Raw genomic sequence first — 20,443 nt, 5'->3', positions numbered from 1 at the left:
CAGGATTAAAACATGGGATACATCTTGCACCTTTTGCATTACACTTACATGCAGCTTAACAAAGCTTCTGGGACAGATAGGAAGGCAGGTAAACACACGGTCAAAGGTACTGTCAATTAAACTTCCCCCCTCCCCCCCCCCAAGTAAAATTTCACCTAGCTGGATGACATAGTGGGTATGAATATAGTGAATAAGCAATAAACCCTCACAGCTGTAGCTTACCTTGAAGTGCATCTCTAGATCTTCCAGGCCACAAAAGATTACAGAATTACTCTGCCAAGCATAGCCAAATCTCTAGATGCCTTTGTAAGCAGAATTCTTAAAAGCATGAAGGGATTCTGCTGATGTCTTTAGTACAGATATCCTTTTAAAAGGTCAAAGAGGCAACCTGAGCGCTAGTTGGTACGCACTGGTTCTGCCTCTGGGCCTTTACTATCTGTCTTGTAGAAAGTGGATTTTCCACAATTATGTATTCAGAAAGTCTTCATATGGAAGCAGCTGTATTTGTTCTTTTTTTTTTTCTTAAGCAGTCGCACAAAAAAAGTCATGGAAAGTAAAAAGGCTTACAAAAGGCTTTTCTTGTGAAGACAGAAAAGATCCTCTTGCTATCCAATCTAAGTAGTGATGCCTCAGCCTGAAGGCTGTTACCTTGGGATGTATCTGTTTCCAAAACTACAAGCTGATTCAAGAAAAACTGGGGAGACATCCACCTCAAGGGAGGCAAACGAACTTTCACAGAGACTAAATCAACTCTCCTGCTGTGCAGACAGGATTATCACAGCAGATGTCATGTCAGTATTCATTTTTAAGTCCAAGAGGAACTGCTACACGGAATCTTCAGCCCAGGCTTTCAGCTGTCTGATCCAAGGCCTAGTGTGTTGTGGAACGGTTCTGGCACCCTGGCTCAGGTTTACTAGGACAATTGTTAAGTGTGAAAAAGTCTGTGAGCTAAAGCCATGTGCAACAGGAACAGGAAGAACAGAAGTGTACTTGTTGAGACAGGAATGGCTAGCAGCTCAAGGACCCAGAAGAAAAATATTGACTTGAAAATGTATAAAGCCTTAAAAAAGAAAACATAAAAAAAAAAAGAGTAGAAAATGTGATGGCATCAACTCAGCAACATCAAGGGTCAGCCTGGTCCACGAAGTAGTAAGAGCTGACACTTCTTCACCAGAATGATGGCTTGGCCATCAAAAGACTCATTGGTTTTCTCATGAAGAGTGGCATTTTTTTTTTTTTTTTTTTGCATTGTAGCTTGCTAATCCCAGCTGTTTAAGGCACCTGTTGTTAGCCAACAGATAACTGCTTTGTGTTTAAGTTATGTATCTCCTTTTTGCAGGGTCTCTTTCTGAAGGGTAAAAGTTGCCTAAACAAAGTGACCCAGATAGGGAATTCTTTATTCTTCACACTAAAAACACTCCCTCTAAAGACTCTTTTCTCTGAGAGAAGAATAAACCAGTTGTTTGGCTTTTAACAGTAACCATATTGAAGCAATATCTTCTGCTAAAGCAGACTCTCATGAGAAAAGTCAAAACTTTGAACCATGTCTAAACCATTTTGGCTTTCTGAATTATAGGAACACACAAAGGCAAAGCTTAAGCCATCCCTTCAGTTCCTGAGAACTGCTGCCGGATGTTCCTAAAGGACATTCAGTATTTCATATGTCTGGGATATAAGCACAGCACAGTGCATACCTAATTTGTTACTGGGCTGTTATCAGCACTGGAAGGAAAGTTATTGAGCACAGATTCAAATCAAAACTGACTCTAGGTGACCAACTTTGCCTCCTGGAAAGAAAGGAGGGTAGAATGAGGTGTGGGGGGAAGTGTGTGTGTGCATGCACGCATGCACACCAGAACAACACTAGAAGAATCTAAAACAACACTAGAAGAATCTAAAACGTCTGAATATTCTGAAATGTGCCCAACAGTATTGCTCCTTAAGGCCAAGAAGATTGTGAAGTACTGCGGAACATACAGAACGGCACTGTTTTTTATGCCTCTTTATGTAGTGTTGGATGCACAGTGTATGTATGTACTCCAAAACTACTGACAGTCAAGTGCAGAACAGAATGGTTGTGAGTAAATGTGATCTACGCAAACAAGACAGCTACCTTGTCATATGTCCTAAGGCTTAGACAATCCTTGAACAAAATAGTTATACAGAGCTCCTAGTCTTGTGCTCAGTGACAAAGGCAGAATTGTGGCTTCCATCAATATGACAAAATGTTATGTAGCTGCCAGAAATGCAACTGCTGCAGTCTTTTTTTAAGCTAGGCAGAACACCTACTAAAATTCCAGATATAGAATAAAAATTTAACTACTTGCTAACTAGCAAAAAAATATGTCTGTTTCAAAACCATGATATCTCACATCGTCAAAATGTGGCACATTTAATGGAAAAGCCTTCTATTTGTTACTTTCTTGGAATTTAATCATATACTGATCTCAAAATAAGGCCTAAAGTGCATCTCACCTTGGAATTTAACAGCAGGAAGAGAGGATGGTCTGGAGTTGTCTGGGCTCGCCACTGAAGAACGTCTGCTAAATACAGGAACTGAAACAGAAAGAAAGAACAAAAACCCTCAGATTCACTCAAAATGTATCATGCCCAATTTCACTAAAATACCTTAACTGCCCTTGCCTTATATTGAACAGTCTGATTCAACTATTTAATACTACCAGGAAATCAGTGTTACCTTTCTTGCTTGGTCATTATCTTCCAGCTGGGTAACATCTCTCCCTGAGGCCTGTGCAATTCTCTTTCCTGCAACAAGGTTTCCCACTATCATTGAAGCAGGACCAACATCTGCATTTTAAAAAACAGTACAAAATGAGAAAACAAAAAACAATCCAAGGAACATACAGTAATCTATAGTTCAGAATGTAGATTACTATAACACACGTTAATCTAGATCCGAAAAGATATAAAGCTAAATTCCAAAGTCATATCTTATGGAACAAGAGAGAGTAGGTAATAAGGTACACTAAAAAAGTAAATTATTGATTCAGGTCCATCTGTTCAGATCTGTCTGTACATTACTGGTCTTTGCAAGATGGCCAGTGGAAGAACTATTTACAATACAGCTACAGAACCATGAAATTGGTACATGCTAGCTGTCCTTATACTTATCTAGGATTACAGTCAGGCCTTAATACCCTTGCTGAACTCTGTCCTGCGGTTACAACACCATTAGCTCTGCCAAGTTAGGAGGCTTAAAGCCTGAAACATGCAGCTCTGATCTGCCGCTGTGCTTCTGGTCACACTCCACACATGCCCTCAAGAACAGATGTGCAGAACTAAGCAACATGTTTGGATTTACTTACCTGGTTGTTTCTGTCGAGGCTTGGGTAGGTTTGTAACACAAGTATGTGGACACATCAAGACATTACAAGGGTGCAGAGCACCCTCTAAAAACCGCTGCTTGGTTTCTGAAATATGAATTCCTCCAAGTGGAGCCTTTGGCAAAGTGTTGGCTGGCACCAAGGCAAGACAGTAGACGCCCACTTGGTGAATGCTATCGATTGCCTTGATAAAAAGAAAAGAAATACGTTCTACATTATAACCTGGGATGTACCTAAAGCAAGAATTTGAATTCAAGTCATGTAATAACATTAAAACTTTTACTTGCACCACAATTTGCAAATAAAGGGTCCAATTCTGCACTCACTGAACTCATAGAAGCTGTGCCATGACTTCAATGGGAGCAGGAGCAGACCCAGGACTTTGCTTGTGCACTCTACCAAGGGGATGCCACCTGCACATCAGGGATTAGGAAAGTCTCTTAAAAGTGGGCAGAAAGTGCAGAGAGATTTTTAAAAAGCCAAAATTATATCACAGCAAATTTAGCACGTATGGTACAATCACAAAAGCGCAGTAGAACATAAAACCACAAAAATAGGGAGGAAAACATTTTGTTGCCTGAAACTTAGTGTCTATTTCAGCTAAGACACTTCTAAAAACAGAATTAAAATAATTTTTCCACTATGAAAGGCAGCCTTATCAGGAATAATCTCTGAAGGGTACAAAACCAAAATTAGATAGAAATCATTATTATAGAATAATCTTCTGCTTAAAAGGCATCTCCCTTTTCATTGTTCTCTCTTATCCTTCCTTCAATAATCCCCTCATCCGATTCTTCTCCCATAACTACACTCTCACTTCTTACTTACTTAGAACCAATTGGTTAATTCTGAAATCCTCAAATGTTACTGGGGAAAGTTACTCAAAGCAACTGCTCTGGCTAATGGTAGTCAGAGGAGAGAAAGTACTCCTCCACTATCTAAAATGCAGCTGCCAGAATTCTTCCCCCTGCCAGAAAAACAATAGAATGCAATCAAGGGAAAAAGGTTTCAACGCTTATCGTTGAAGATCAAAAACGAGGAAGCTGGTGACAGAAAAGGATTTTTAGGGTATGCTTTTATACTAGGCACAACATTCCTTGAAAGTTTTCAGGCACTTAACCCTCCCAGCCAGTATGAAAGCAGCAGAAATTGAAATTCAAACAAAAAACAACAACAACAAAAAAAACAAAACAAAGAAAAACCCCAAACACTCCAAACTATCATCTTTAGGAATTTAAGAGTTCTAGCAATATGAAGTCAAAAACATTTTGAAAGAAAATCTTTCTTTTTATAAACTCTGCTTAACTGCCAGCCCTGAAATACTTTCAAAAGTCAGCTTATTACAGCTGTTTGCAGTTTTACTGAGAGTTTATTCTCATGGAAAAAAGATGCTCTAGGATTCTCAAATCATACATAAGCCTTATTCACCTGAAAAGAGAGAAAGGACAGATCTGACTACCTGTAGAACCCTGCTCATCCACTGAAAACTATCCTCCTCTGACGCATCAGGGCGCTGCTCTGCCACAAGCACTATTCGATCATCATGCAAAACGGTCACAGAAAACACTGCTATCCTAAAACACAAAGGACAGAAGAATGATAGGATGCAACATATAATGAACATAGCATGGCTTATTATAATGAGAAAATGAGTGAAACCTTCAGTGATACTATGTTTTAACAGACACGAGCATTATTCATGCCAGATTATCACAAAATCATGGATATATTTAGGACAAGTGTGGGTGCATTACTGTTATTTATTTCTTTTGGAGTCAAGTGAATTTGCAGTCACTAATGTAGTATGTGCTTAACACAGGCAGGTTCCATACATGCAGGGGCTGTGCAAACCTTTCCTATATAACTCCATCATGCACACTAAACTTGCTGTACCTACCTACCACCCTTCTCTCCTCAGAGGAGGTAAGAGAACTGTGCCATATTACTGAATATCATATCTAGCAATACTTGCACTGGCAAGTACTCCCTTTGGTAAATTAAATTAGTCTTAAGCCTTCATCCATCCTATCTTCTGGGATAAAATATTAATAATGCCTCAACCAGGTATATGCCAATATTTGTGATATGTGAATTGCAGAAGTGATACAAAAATGAGGAAAGCTTTATTTTTAAAGCCAGTAATAGTTCCATGTGTTACTACCACAGCCACAGAAGAAAAAATACTTGAACTGAATGACCCTCAATGGAAGAGCAGTAAGGGTGGTGATACAACAGTGTCTTTGAAATTCCTTCAGAAAGCTCAAAACACCTAGCTTATTCTTTAGAATATGCTGCAAAGTTCTTCTCCTAGGCCACTCCTCATAGAAGAACTCATGTGGGCAAAGGGACTTGTGTTTTATATTTTTAGCAAGCTTCATTTGACTGTCTCGAGAGAAGTTTGAAAACAGTTTTAAATAGAAGCTTAAAGATCTATGTTTACACTACATGAAAGTAAGTCTGCATTATTCAGAAATCTAATACGCACAAAATAGGTTGTCAATTTTTGCCTTCTGAGTTAGCATGGACAGCAAAGTTCTCTTATACTGCACATTACCACCTTTCCTGTAAGATGTATGTGTAAAAATTCACACAGTCTGATACTTGTTGATTGTGTGTGTGTATAGGTGTAACAACAACAAAAAGGAACTAATGGTGGTGAAGTTTTAAGATGCTCACCTTCCTCGGTAGACAAACTTCATCGGTTCTACTGCCAATGCGGTGGCTACCACATCATCTGCATTGTGCCTGCGGCCACTAACTGTCATCAGGCCATCCAATTTTCCCACCACAAACACCAAATAGTCCTGAAAAGAAGACAGAATTAGAAATAAAGGGGATGAGGGGGGAAGCCACCAAAACTCCTGCAATGTAAGCCTGACTAAAGCACAACAATATTCTCAAGATCCATGTGAAGCCACAACCCCTGACAAAGACTTATGTTCAGTGCATCTGTGATCCCAAAGGAGACAGCTAGCTGCTGACACAGGCTGTTCAACACAGGACACGCACATGATCTACTTGAGACAGGATCCCCACAGCTGGCTCCAGTCAGGAGGCAATCAGAAGACACAGGCTGACTGCTATTGAAAAAGATCTATGAATACTGCTTGCTTAGAAGAAAAAATGCTAGCTTACTTCACTTTTAGCTTCACTTCATCTGGGAGCTATCCTAGTAGCCTTTCTATTCTGTTTCCCCAAGACCTCCTATCTCCTCCTCACTGCACATCAGTTCACTTGGATGTTCACTTAAGAATTGGGAGTCAGAACAAAGTTGGGCCAATGTGGCTCATTCACACTTACAGGACCAACGAAGCCGAGCAATCCTGTTCTTGTAAAGGGTTGATCTGAAACAGGCACACCAGCTGCTGTCACTGGAATAGCCTGAAAGCACACAGAAAATAAAGTATTCAGACACTCATAGTATTAATAAGAAAAGTGAAGTTAAAAGGCCTTCTGCTTCTACTTCATTGCAGCTCTACATTCAGTTCAAAGAATTACCCAACTGATGTCAGCATTTGCTTCTGTGGCTAGCAGGAACGATAGCTTTTTGAATAATGAAGAACACACCAATTCTTAACTCTGCACCAGCCTTCTTTCCTATCCTTCTCTCAACTAATTAAGCTTCATAATAAAATGCCATATCACTTTTTAAATCTGGTTTTACATTCTGCACTACAATAGCACTTAATCAGAAAGCCTGTTACTACAGTTAATGCTCCCCTTATGAGATAAGTATCTAAGTATAATCATGTCAAATGTGACAAATGCTGTATCATCCAGACTATCAAAAAGTTAGGTCTGCTGCAGTTCTGTGGCAATCTGCAACAGAGAACCAGAATAAAATTAGCAAGTTCACCAGCAAGTTCGTATCATCTGCTCACCTGGTTTCCTTGCTGTGTATTTTCTTGACTATCCCATTACCTCAAGTTTCTCATCGGTTCTCTCACAAGCTAATGACAGTGCAGAAAGCTAAGCCAATTAAAACGCGGTTATTTGGCAAATAACAGAAGGAGCTTTTCTGAAACTGCAGACTGTGGACAGGATTTCTTTCATCTCTCTGATAGAATACCAGAAAATAATTGTGTTTTCATTTGGGATTGAAGAGGGAAAGATAAAGTCTACTAGGGAAAATATAATGGGGTACAATTGTGATAAAAAACCTGGGCAGAAACAATGCTTTTGCTTTATTCTGACAAATTATAAGGCTGTGACTGTCCCTGTCATCCTTACCACATCTCTTCTTCAATCCACCTGAGAACAAAATTTCACATTGCACTGTACTGCAAATTGTTCAGTGTTCTAAGCATTACAGCAAATACACACTTACAGTGTTTACTATAGTATTTCATTATTCCTCAAATTCCTATTGAAAAGTACATACTATTTTCAATACATAAACACAGCTTATTTTAAAATAGTGTACCATATCTGAACAAATGCATACTGAGTGTACACAAAAGCTTGTGAATATCAGACAATTCTAAAACTATGTCCCAAGCTGTGCACCAACAAACTTGACCAGTATCCAAGTAACTTTACATAAAACTGTAGTGTTCATCCAGTATTAAGAGGAATTTAAATAACATACACATGAAACCAGATTACAGAATGTAGAAGCAGCTGATTGACTGCTGATGGTACTTTGTATTTTTGTTATAAGAGAAGGAAATTCAAGTTGTGATATGCAGAATGAAGCAAACTGTTTTGCCATGGCTTTCTATTAAGAAACTAAAAAAGCAAGTTAAAGAAAGAAATAAGTTTATTTGCAAGAAGAAATACTATAGCCGTATCAACAAATACCGAAATACAAACCTCAAACACATTCTTGGTGATTCCAAGGAGGCCAAAATACGCTATCCCAGTTGCACCTGAATTCACACATATTTCTCCAACCTCATCAGCTTTACATAGATAAGGAGTCCCATCCACCTTCACAACACACACATTCGCTAAAGGGTGAAGAGAAAAAGGCAGCAGAATCACAACACAGGAATGTTTCAGTAACTGACAGACAGGTAAGATTTTGATAGCAATTACCTATCAGCTATAGCAAACACAGCGTGCAACAGAGCTTTGTCTATCCTTTTGACAGCCTTTGTAATGCATTTGCCAATATTAGATAACAAAGCAAGTTCTCAAATGCATTTTTTTTCTTTTTATTTTAGTGTTTCACAGCCTAGACGCCTCAGTTGCATATGATACCAAGACCGGAGTGACTGCTTTTCAATATAAAGGCAGATGGTTATCAAATACAGGAGTGAATGAGAATAAAGATTAAAAACGTACAATTCGTTTTATTTTACTATTGCATACATTGGCATTCATAGTATCATCCTTTAAGTTATGTGAAAAAATACACTAGAACTGAAGAGAGAACGAGGTGATTTTATTCTTCCACTACCAGGTCAATGATTTTTTTCTACATTATGTCTTATCTTCCTTTAAAGCAGACCAATCTTCCAAAAGTTATTTGGAGACTATGTTATAACACAACTCATCTCACATTAACCAGCAGAATCCTTTTCTGGACATACTCCCATGATGATGTATTCTTTCTTTCCTGTTTCCTTTCTTTCCTCTCTCTTTCCTTTCCAATTTGATGACCTTCAACTCATTTAGAGGACCAATTCAGAAAGTTCTTACAACTATTATCTTTACCAATTTATTTTCTGAAATCCCATGATTTTTCCTACACTGAGATATTTTTAATCTAGGATACACATACTTGTAAACCAAACACTACACTGGTCTTTGCTGCAGGCAGTCGTCATACATGCCTTCTGAGGCCACTGCTCTTTCAAAGATTTCTCTCGCTAACTAATTTTGCATTGCACCTGCTTCCAACTCAGATTCTCTGAGCACTTTGTGGTCACATACTGTATGTTAAACACCTCCATCCCTCTGTCTAACTACAAGAGCCCAGGGCGATATACTGTAGCCCTTACTTTTGCCACCATTCAATCAGTACCAGTAAAATCACAGAGTGGCACATTTCATCTGATACTGGTAACAGGCGACGGAGCCAGCTCCGCTGCAACCAGGAACCAAGAACTCTGCTGGCTGAACAGGTTCTTAGGTGCAATGTTAAGTCTCAGAGAGGTGACCAGTCCTTGTATCTGAACAGGAGAGAGAGTAATTCACACTACTAACAGATCAACCTCTAAATTATCTTGATCTCATGAAAATTATGTATAAAAATCCCAACATTTATTGTGTTCAGGACCATGTAGTGATAATCTTTGGTAAATAAATAAGGAGATAGCATTGCAAAACTGAAATAAAAGAACACTTGCTGAAAATGATGTGCATGAACTAGAAATCTGGAATTAAATTACACAGTACAAACCATCAGTTCATGATTTAGCCATGCACAAACTCATTTTGTAATTTAGGAGGAGAGAGCTGAAAAAAAGGCAGTTTAAAATTTCATGGCAAATTATAATAGAGAATAAATACTTTATTACTGCAGGAAACAGTTTTGAGATTAACTCAAATTATCTATAATACTTAAACAATGACGCAGAACAAAGTATTAATAACTGGAGATAGCACAACAATTTGTAGGCATACATGAATGCTGCATTCCTCAACTCATTCACAAATATGGAAAAAATAACTGAGTAGCTTATGGGTCAAAAATGATACTCCATCCATGAAGCCCAGAGAGAACCCTACCATCCTGACAGGGAGATCTTACCAATGAGGGGGGATCTTACAGTCTATAAGTACCTGAAGGGAGAGTGTCAAGGGATGGGGACAAACTCTTTTCCGTTGTCCCATGTTAAAGGACAAGAGGCAATGGGCAGAAACTGAACCAGAGGAAGTTCCGCCTGAACATGAGGGGGAATTTCCTCACTGAGAGAGTGACAGAGTACTGGAACAGGTTGCCCAGAGAGGTTGTGGTGTCTCCTTCTCTGGAGATCTTCAAAGCCCACCTGGCTGCAACCCTGTCTAACATGTTCTAGGTGAGCCTGCTTGAGCAGGGGGGTTAGACTATATGATCTCCAGAGGTCCCTTCCAACCTTACCCAGGCTGTGATTCTATGATCCTGATCAAGTCAAAAAAAAAAAAAAAATACTTACCAGTAACCAGTGTGTGATATATGTAGTCTACATGTACATTCTAACAGCAAGCATAGTTCTGCCCTGCCAAGTGATACTGCAAGGTTTTCCTCTTGCAGTATCTGTAGAGTGTATACTCTTGCTTTTCTTCTTTTTCTGCTTCATGTGTGATATATAAGAGAGTGCATCTACCACCATTTCAGTCTCTCTCAACAGCATCGCATCTGAAAAAGAATTAGAGAGAAGAGAAAGGCAGATGGGACAGGAATGTACATGTGGACTACACTTCATGAAGAACAGTGACTACTGGCAAGAAAGCTTTCTTCAAATGAGTCCACATGTACATTCTTACAGATGGTGACTCTCAGCTGTTACCTGCCATGAATTATTTGGCAGAGGATCAGAATCTTATTGTGCAAACAAATGACTGCACCAATACCCTACCAAAGACTGGATCAGTTTTGGATGTTTTCAAGAACAGCACTTGGAGTGCAAAAAGAATATCAGACACCTGCACAGCAGATGGCTGGAATAGAAACACCAGGCTGTGCTACTACCAAAGTGGCCTGGTGTGTGTTAGAAAGTGCTCTCCTGCTTTACTTTCATGGTTTCAGAGTGGAGCAGTATGCAACAGATAATCCATTTGGATTGTTACTGCATGTCAGCAGAGGAGCTCCATGATCATCTTGTAATGAAGAAGCCTTCCTAGACACCCTGGGACAATGAGAATAAAACTAGGGAGAGCCCTCCTGATACTGGAAGTGTAAATCACAACCTGCTCTAGAAGCACAAAGCCTTAGGAAAAATACCAAAAGGCTAGTATAAACCACCACTTGTTCCAGAGAAATCTAATCTTTGAAGAAAATAGCACATGGGGATGTCCATTGCAAAGGCCTGAAACTTTCTCTCTCTTCCAGGAAAAGCAGCACTGGGTATAAATAAATAAGGCCAGCTTTCTGGACAAGAATAAGAATCCTGACTCAAAAGGAGGTCCAATCCAGAATCTAGACACAAATAGACATTCCAACAAGCATCCAGAGCACATAATTTAAATTGGAAGAAAACATCTCATCACAACTGTACATGCAGATCCCTGAGAGTAGTAGTTCTGCAGTGGAAGCTGTCATGTAGTAGACTGAAGCCAAGTGGAATACACAGAACTATGTCTTGCTACAATAAATTCTGAAGACTAAGAATGAAATGTTGCTTCTTCCCATTCACAGAAAAGCTATGGATGAAGACTGAAAGCATCACAAAGTAGTCCATAACAACTTTCACAAATCAGGCACTGAGGTGAAGGAATCAGATTTCTTTGCAATGAATATGCATCATGATAGCTACCAGAATCCAGGAAAACATTTGTAGAGCCACAGAGGAAACAGTGACATCTAAGACATTGCCAAATTGCCAAATTAACTAGGCTTTCCGTGGTTTGAGAGATGGAACCTTTCTCCTAGATCTTCTGGGAAGATGTTGAACAAAGTCACCATCCAGAACCTGAAACTGTAGATGCAGTAGTTGACATTCATCCTGTAGAAGCCTGAGAGAGGACACTGACGCAAACCTTTATGCTTGGGTGTAAGAAAGTAATTGCTGCAGCAATTTTTCCATTAGCTTACATTAGTATAGGATATCCCTACAAAGGGGATATAGGGGATATAGGTCTTCTAGACAAGAGGGAGGTACCCTCATGTTGAAGAAAGGATTTGAGAAGGATCCCTGCAAAAAGAGCAAAAATGGCAAATCAGAAAGTAGCAGCAAGGCAGACTGAATTGAGTACCCTGAGCATTCACATCCAGGTCCAAACATAAGGTTTAATATGTTTCCAAGATAATAGATGACACGCCAATCACATCCCAATTGACGAGGAAGCTGAAGGCACAAAACAGGCAGAGGAAGAGAGGTTTGGTACTCTCACTAGCAACTTTACCATAAAAAAGAACTGATGATTGTGACGAGCCAAATACTTCTCTTAGCAAGGCTGGTTCCCTGACAGGAACTCCCCAGGCAGGATGTGCGAAATAGCCTGAGGTGGTCAACAGCTGAGACAGAACGTCTTCCCTCCAGGAGCTGCAGAGAAGATCCCAGGGAATGCATACTAGATTACTCTTAAGAATTCCCATGCTGTCTTTCTTGGGAACGTTTCTTCGTGGATGCTTACACTTCCTTGGTGAGCTTTGTTACTGGTATTTGTAGTAGGTGATGAACAGCCAAGGCAATTGAATAGGATGGGGTATCAAGAGTGTTCCTATGGCTTACACAGCAGTGACATAAGACTTTATGCTGGTGCTGAGGGGCCTGCCTCATTTGCTGAATAAGATCCCACCGTAACCTGGTAGATCACAGTATCTCAGAACAAATAACAAGGTCTGAAGAAAATGAGGACAAAAATGGACACTTAAGCCATAACCTTTTAACCAGACAGCTCCTGAATAAACTACACCAGGGATCTTCAAGGATACTGAGATCAGAACCATTTGATTTGGCTGAACAAGCTTCAGCATAGCTACCAGCTCTGGGCTGGAAGATGACTTTCACAGCACACTTCAACAACAACAGAAAAAATCAGGAATGTGAGTTTCTGTATCATAAGATGTTTGAGTGACTAAGGCATGTAGTTGTCTCCAAGACATTACAAACATTCAGTGGGGATCAGAGGATGGACCACAGTCCATCTTAGATTCAAATTAGATTCAAATTAGGCCTTCAGTGAAAAGCGCTGCAATCAGAGAAGAAAAGGAAACAAAAAGGAAACAGGCAAAAAGCAAGACTCATCAAGCAGCAAGAAATGGTGGTGAATATGTTCTCTCCTGTATGCCAAACACCAAGTGAGAAGGGGCAGAGCACGTCATCCACGAATACTCCAAAGAAAAAAGCTTAAATCTTAACAAGGCAAAGCAAAAGTATATTCACTGTTAGAAAGTACATGCAGACTCATTTGAAAAGTCATTAATTTCCTTAGTTTCTATGGTACACATCTATAAACATTTGTCAAATTTTCCACCTTCCTCCTCATCTGAAAGCTTTTTCCTCTTACTTTTTTCTTTTTTTTTTTTTAAAGAGACATTCACAGTGAATAAAACACTCAGATTGTCCTCTAGAAAGAGCACTCTGTTGTATATGTTCTAACTTAAGGAAAGTACAGCGGCATTGCTGTTAATATATACCCTCAAGGACGGAAATTTTATTGTTTAGTCAAATTGAAGCTAATATGCCCTAGATACTAATGTTTTGATGAATATGAGAGTTTAAAAACAGTTAATTCCTTAAACCGTCCAACTCTGGCTTAATCTCAAGTATTTTTGCTATTTAGTACTATGTTCTGAAATAGTGATAGTCATCAAACACAGATTACATCACTTTGAGACACTAGATGGATACACACTGGTGACTATTCTCCCCTCAGACACGTCACTCCATGGCTCTTACTAACGCAGAAAGTCATGTTGGTATTGTCAATTGTCTGTAAATGACATCCTAAAACATACGGGACTGAAGGGTCCTGACAATGCTCCAAAACATTCAAACTGCCCAACTGTGCATTTCACTAGGGCAGGGACACATTTAGCACTGGCAACCTGCATGGAAGAGAAAGATGAAATGACTTACCCACAAACATGCAGATAATTCTTCCAACATCCTAAGGCAGACCTGAATCTGCTCACTGAGCAAACACACTACAGAAGATTAATCATGTGAGCTTACAGCTGTAATGCTTAGATATGAAGAGGAATGTCAGATGCAATACAACTACAGGGCTGCTATGTGACTTAGTGTAGTCAAGCACTCTCCACTCAGAGAACAAGCCTACAGCAAAGCCAGGAGGAAGATCTTCATGCAACTAAAAGATCCAAAGATTTTACCTGATGCTGAATCAAGTACCACTTTTCTGAATCTTAAATGCTGGATGAATGCCAAGTTCAATCTCCACCAGTTCACTAAATGATTTATAACTATCTGAAAGGAATGCAAACTTGATGCCTCATGTTCCTGAGACTAATCAATAATCAAAGCAGGAGAAACTAATTGTGAATGCAGCTAAATTCCGATGGAGTTTCAAAGGAACATCAATAGCCTGAACAGCTGAACTTGACAGCAGTAGTAGTACAAGCCATCCTTATTCTGGCTGAAGTGCAAAAAACAGCCATTCTGCTGGTTCAGATACACAAGCCAGCCTTGTTTGGAAAGGCCCAGAAGAAGGCTAGCTAAGCTTAAGAACCTGAATTTGAATGTCCAGATGAAGAAATTCAGAACCCATTAAGCCAGATCAAGTCACCATGCTTCCTTCTTTTCTGCTCATGATCCTTGAGCATGCCCTCACATTCAGGTCATATGATGATGAACAGATGTTATCCTTGATGGCTGTACTCACCCTGGCCTACCTTTACAGCATTACTTCCTAGAGTTGAAGTTGAAGCACAAATTCTTGTGTTGTAGATTACCCAGCCTGGCTATCCTGACTCAGATCTGTGATGTCAGAAGTATGCGAGATCATGCTCAAGGATCACAAGCAGTAAAGAAACATGGTGACATAATGGTAACTGCTGGAACCAATTGAACACAAGGATTTTTCTAAGTAGGATTGTTGGTCTGTGACCAACATAGACATCACTTGCCTGAGGACACCTGGCACACTGAACTCCAAGAGGATCTGCAGAATGCATACAATCCTGTGAAACATATCTAGGAGCATAGTAAAATCCTCCTCCTGGCTGCAAGGCCCTTGCTCCCCAAAACAGCATTGCAGACATCTTGCCTTGCACATCTACCTTGAAGGTCAGAGTAGATATGTTCGAAAGTTCTGCAGTTAAAATAAGTAGGTCAGGCATGAATCTCACTACTAAAGGTTTCTTTCCCTTTATGCACAGAGGATATGGCCAATCAGGGGCTGAGATGCAGAGATTCTCCTTAGTCTCTTGTTGGTAGTAGGAGGAAGTTCTGAACCTGAATTTAAGTTCAGTAGGAATAACTACCATCATCCTTAGTGGTGACAAAACGCTTCTGTGAGTAATGAGGAAAATGATCCAAGATCAGCATGACTTTCTACAAGATGGCTTGAGATTTTTATCAGCAGACTAGAGAGGTGTGTGCTTCCTCTTACTGATAGGAGGGCCTTAATATCTAGAGAAGAGGTGCTTGCTGAAACAGCAGAAAATGGCTTTTCCTTTCATCCTCGCTTACCTTGAATAAAACGCTCTGCAGAAGAGGGGGACTTTGGAATCACATCTCAGCATAATATGAGGTTTGTAATGAAACTGCACCAAGAATAGCAAAGCCACATGTGTCAAGGGCATGACCAGAATGAATCAGGTCCTTTGGACACCACAGTAGACCCAAAGCAGCAAAGAGAATTCCAAGAAATTTGCATATCATCCTCTTCAAGTACACCCAGCCCAAGTTAGGACAGAGCTTGAAGCCGCTCGTGCTCTCATACAGATGCTGCCAGGAAATCCTAAACTAACCAAGGTTTATATTGCAACCTTCAGTACTGAAATAGAGAACACAAAGTGGTCTTTCAGCACACAGACAAAGCCCAGTCATTGCCCACTGTTTTTTGTTTGGTTTGGCTCTTTAATTTTATTAACTTTCTCTAGGGTGTCCTAAGTTTCAATACATGATTCCAGCTTCAAAGGAGGACAGCCGAGAAGAGCCTAGAGGTTTTTGCTACAATCCATGTAACGGGGCTGGGGAACAATGTCCATAGCTACCTTAGGAAGTAAAGAGATCTGAACAGCCATTACTAAAGATCCGAGCCTAAACCAGGGCTGACCAATCTGCTGGGATGTCCAGTCTGGAACTCCAAGTGTGACAGTTTTATCAAGAAGAAAACTCAAAGTCACTTCTTGCTGAACTTTCAAGTTATTAGGAATCACCTGTATATCCAGCACCATATAAAATGTGCTTCACAAAGACTCTACAGGAATTCAAAGTGAGAGCCTGACAGGAGTACATATACTTAGTATCAGGTTCAAAAACGAAAGGCTTCAATGCTATCTTAAGTTTCTAGGCCACACACTAATAGGTGATAGGCTACATGTCAGGGTAAAGCTAGGTCTTATAATGATGGAGCACTAAGTGACAAAAATAAGAAAGCAGTAATAAAAATAAAGCCTATAAAATCAGTAAACTGTTGTCAGATATTGGAGAATTTCAACTAAAAGATCATTCATTCTTTTAAATAATCTTTTTTTTAAACTAAAACATGGCTCTTACTCACATTGTGAAGGTTGAGAGGAACAGAGGTGGTGTCTTGGCCTACATATGCTTCTATGTTATATAAACGGTCTTGGATCACCACTGCAGATATTGCAGAAGAAAAGAGCTACCATAACTCATAGCACTTGAGGCTTGGAGTACAAACACATGGACTATCACTCAAAGAATGAACTGCTAGGTGAGACAAAATCTCAAGTACCTAGTAATTCTTACCAAGGTTTTTCTTTTTCTCTCATAAAAGTTTGGTTCTGCTTTATTTGCTATTACGTAACTATAGCATATAGAGTTACATATATAGCAGATATATATTTGCTATATATGTAGCTCTAATGTTAATTAAGGAACAATAAGAGAACACTGCAAACCAGCCAAGAATAACTGCCCATAGCAAAACCTATGGTCAGATTCATATTTATTGTAGGTTAATACACCACTGCAAATTTTTACTTAACTATTTGAAAGAGTACTTAATCTTCCAGTGTTTAGGTGACATGTCAAAACATAAGCTATACTATGCTGAAGGTGTTTATTAACATTTGACATCATTGTTTATTTGATAAACACATTTGATAAGCACAAGTATAAAGTAAAGATAAATTATGTGGAGTACGATTAAAGCTACAGGAAATGTTTTCCTACCTCCAGGCATAATCTGACCAACGTCTTGTACAGTTAGCACTGACAACTTTTCTTCTGTATCCACTCTTATCACACTGAAACTCAAACAATTCATTGACAACACTGCTTTTCCTGCAGGAGGCCCACCCAGTTCTGGAGGTCTGAAAAACAAAAATTAAAACAGATACGAATCAACAGACCAATGGTAATACAGTCACCACAAACATGTGCAAGTCTGTCAGGCCTGTTATTTAGGTTAACAGAATTAATGGTTTCTCATCTTTGACAAGAGTAGTATTCAAGCAAATTATGCCAGGATCTGAACGGAAATGTATTTTATTAATGAAAAAAGGAGATAGAATAAAACATTACACATCTTACTCCCAGCTTAGACTGTTATAGAGAGGATTGAGTTGTATTATGTGTAACGAAGTGCCAAGAATAAGCATTTGAAGGCTAACTTTTCTGAATACTGGAAAAATTAGGAAATATTTTGAGGACTTCAGATTTCTGTATCTCTGAACAGAATTGACTGAGGACCAACAACTGCATTTTGTGATAACTCTCCAGTTTTCAGGCTGGAACAGAACAAAAGATTCCAAGCATTTTTGTAAAACACAGTTCTCTAAGTGCATTATTTTAAATTGAGAAAGGTCAGTTCTTCCACCAGGAAAAGCACTCTCCATATCTCAAACCCTTTTGTTTCAAATTTTTTTGAAATTGGTCTTCTGAGCAGCATATTCTGATTAGAAACACTGTCAAAAAATACCAGCATACTCTATCCATATTTCAGCTTTACAATTAAAGTTTTTGCTTTTTTCAGAGTATCCTTTGCAATCTCCTGAACTCTGATTGTATTCTTCAGATCAATTACAAAAAATTTTTTTTTCTTCTCTCTCTTTAGGGGGCTAAAGACAATGTGTATAAGGGATTGAAGATTTCTCTTCTTCTCCCTACCATATAAATAACCATCCTAATGATAATTTTTGATCATTTTCGAAGGGTCCTCCAACAGAATCAATAAGGATGGGACCTCATTTCCCTGAACAGTTAAAAAAAAAAAGAAGGTGTTAAGTAAATAAAGGTTTCTTTTGTTTTTGTTTTTAATATGCATGTGCTTCACAAAGGGGATATCTGTAAGCTTCCTCTGTCTGGGTCTCTGGGCATCTTTATGTTGTACTCTGTTCTGACTACCATGTTTGCAGAGAGAGCTCAATAATAAAAAAAGTGCTTTCAGTTTGTTTCTTGCAAAACAAAATTACCTGCGAATAGCAACAGTTAGCGCCTCTGAAGAACTAGCACAGGGACAAATTACTTCTGGTCTCAAACCTCTGGACTGAAATACGTTGAGGAATGCATCACATGAAGATATAGACCCTATAAAGAATAATCACACAATTGGAAATATTTTGTCAAGGGTAGGGAAGTTTGGTCTGCAGAATTTCAAAGTTCATGTTTACTTGCAATTCAGCCATACAAACACAATCGTAATCTTGCACAAAAGCAACATACTTTCTAAATATCTAAAGAACATCCCAGTCTATTAGTAGATGCTACTTCTGGAGATAAAATAGTGGTTAACTAATTTGCAGAATGAAAAATCACAACTGCCTATACTCTTTCTCTAGTGGCACTCAGCAACACTTAACATTATTGAAAATCCTTCAGTGATCTAGTGGGTATTCTGTTGCTACGGGTAACTGTATTCGAGAAAAGTCTTCAAATGTTTTCTAAGAAAAAAATCTTTCCAAATAATTTAAAACATTAACATTAATTAGCATTAAATGCTTCTGAAAAAATCTTCTTCACTTGTGTTCAGAACTCTACCTGGGCTTTAACACTCAGCCCAAAATCTAAAAGGACATCTGATCACTTAAACTGTGTTTCACAAGTCCACAATAATAGCATGTAAAATAATGCGCAACAGTAAAATTCACTGATATCTGCTGGAAGGACAACAAAAATAGGCACAAACAGTCCAGGCGGCTCCTGCAGTGTGCCGATCATAACTTCTTGTCACAGGTGGTGGAGGAGCCTATGAGGAAGGGTGTCCTGCTGGACCTTGTTCAAATCAACAAAGAAGGACTGGTTGGAGATATGAAGGTTGGGGGCAGTCTTGGCTGCAGTGACCATGAGATGGTGGAGTTCAGGATCCAGCAGGAAAGAGGTAAAGCAACAAGCAGGTTTGCAACCCTGGACTTCAGGAGAGCGGACTTTGGGCTCTTCAGACACCTACTTGGAGGAATCTCATGGCTTAAGGCCCTAGAAGGAACACGGTGGGGGGGGGGGCCAAGAGAGCTGGCTAGTATTCAAGCATCACTTCCTCCAAGTTCAAGAGGGGTGCATCCCAAGGAGAAAGAAGTGCAGCAAAGGCGGCAGGAGATGTACATGGATGAGCAAGGAGCTGGAATTGAGCCTGGCAAGGGATGTTAAGGACAACAGGAAAGGCTTCTTCAAATACATCGGTAGCAAGAGGAGGACTGGGGAAAATGTGGGCCCACTACTGAATGAGGCAGGGGCACTGGTGACAAGGGATACAGAGAAGGCAGAATTACTGAATGCCTTCTTTGCTTCAGTCTTCACTGCTAAGGGCAGCCATCATGAATCCCAGAGCCTGGAGGCAAGGGAGAAAGTCTGGAGAAAGGAAGACTTTCCTTTGGTTGAGGAGGATAGGATTAGAGACCTTCTGGGCAAGCCTGACATTCAGAAATCCATGGGCCTGGAAGGGATGCACCCATGGGTACTGAGGGAGCTGGGGGACGTTGTTGCCAGGCCGCTCTCCATCGTCTTGGAAAAGTCATGGAGAACTGGAGAGGTGCCTGAGGACTGGAAGAAAGCAGGGTCACTCCAGTCTTGAAAAAGGGCAAAGAGGAGGACCCAGGCAACTATAGGCTGCTCAGCCTCACCTGCATCACTGGAAAGGTGATGGAACAGCTCATTCTGGATGTCATCTCCAGGCATATGGAGGAAAAGAAGGTGACCAGGAGTAGCCAGCATGGATTCACCAAGGGGAAATCGTGCTTAACCAATCTGGTAGCCTTCTCTGATGGCATGACTGGCAGGGTAGATGAGGGGAGAGCAGTGGACGTTGTGTCCCTTGACTTCAGCAAGGCTTTTGAGACTGTCTCCCAGAACATCCTCCTAGATAAGCTCAGGAAGTGTGGTTAGATGAGTGGACAGTGAGGTGGATTGAGAACTGGCTGA

The 20,443-nt window shown here is 39.8% G+C and overlaps 1 protein-coding gene across 8 annotated transcripts in view; it reads right to left on the bottom strand.

The window, feature by feature from the left end:
• The window catches only part of DIP2A (disco interacting protein 2 homolog A), a 126,772-nt gene that overhangs the window by 20,093 nt on the left and 86,236 nt on the right, over positions 1 to 20,443 (bottom strand). For 6 of the 8 annotated variants that reach the window (XR_009958847.1, XR_009958848.1, XM_062579335.1 and 3 more), the window contains 9 exons: positions 18,502 to 18,616; positions 17,261 to 17,400; positions 8,157 to 8,293; positions 6,645 to 6,725; positions 6,021 to 6,148; positions 4,804 to 4,918; positions 3,327 to 3,528; positions 2,699 to 2,808; positions 2,476 to 2,556 (listed from right to left, as the gene is read on the bottom strand). Coding sequence is in view for 6 of the 8 variants with exons in the window: in XM_062579335.1 (XP_062435319.1) it covers positions 2,476 to 2,556; positions 2,699 to 2,808; positions 3,327 to 3,528; positions 4,804 to 4,918; positions 6,021 to 6,148; positions 6,645 to 6,725; positions 8,157 to 8,293; positions 17,261 to 17,400; positions 18,502 to 18,616 (1,109 nt within the window). In the remaining 2 variants the exon portion in view is untranslated. Of the gene's footprint in view, positions 1 to 2,475; positions 2,557 to 2,698; positions 2,809 to 3,326; positions 3,529 to 4,772; positions 4,919 to 6,020; positions 6,149 to 6,644; positions 6,726 to 8,156; positions 8,294 to 17,260; positions 17,401 to 18,501; positions 18,617 to 20,443 lie in introns of those variants that run through there. The other 2 variants (XM_062579339.1, XM_062579340.1) reach the window with 2 other exon arrangements.

The sequence above is a fragment of the Rhea pennata genome, chromosome 6, assembly GCF_028389875.1.
Source record: "Rhea pennata isolate bPtePen1 chromosome 6, bPtePen1.pri, whole genome shotgun sequence".
In the NCBI taxonomy this organism is placed as follows: domain Eukaryota; kingdom Metazoa; phylum Chordata; class Aves; order Rheiformes; family Rheidae; genus Rhea; species Rhea pennata.
This window is presented reverse-complemented; position numbering and strand designations above follow the sequence as displayed.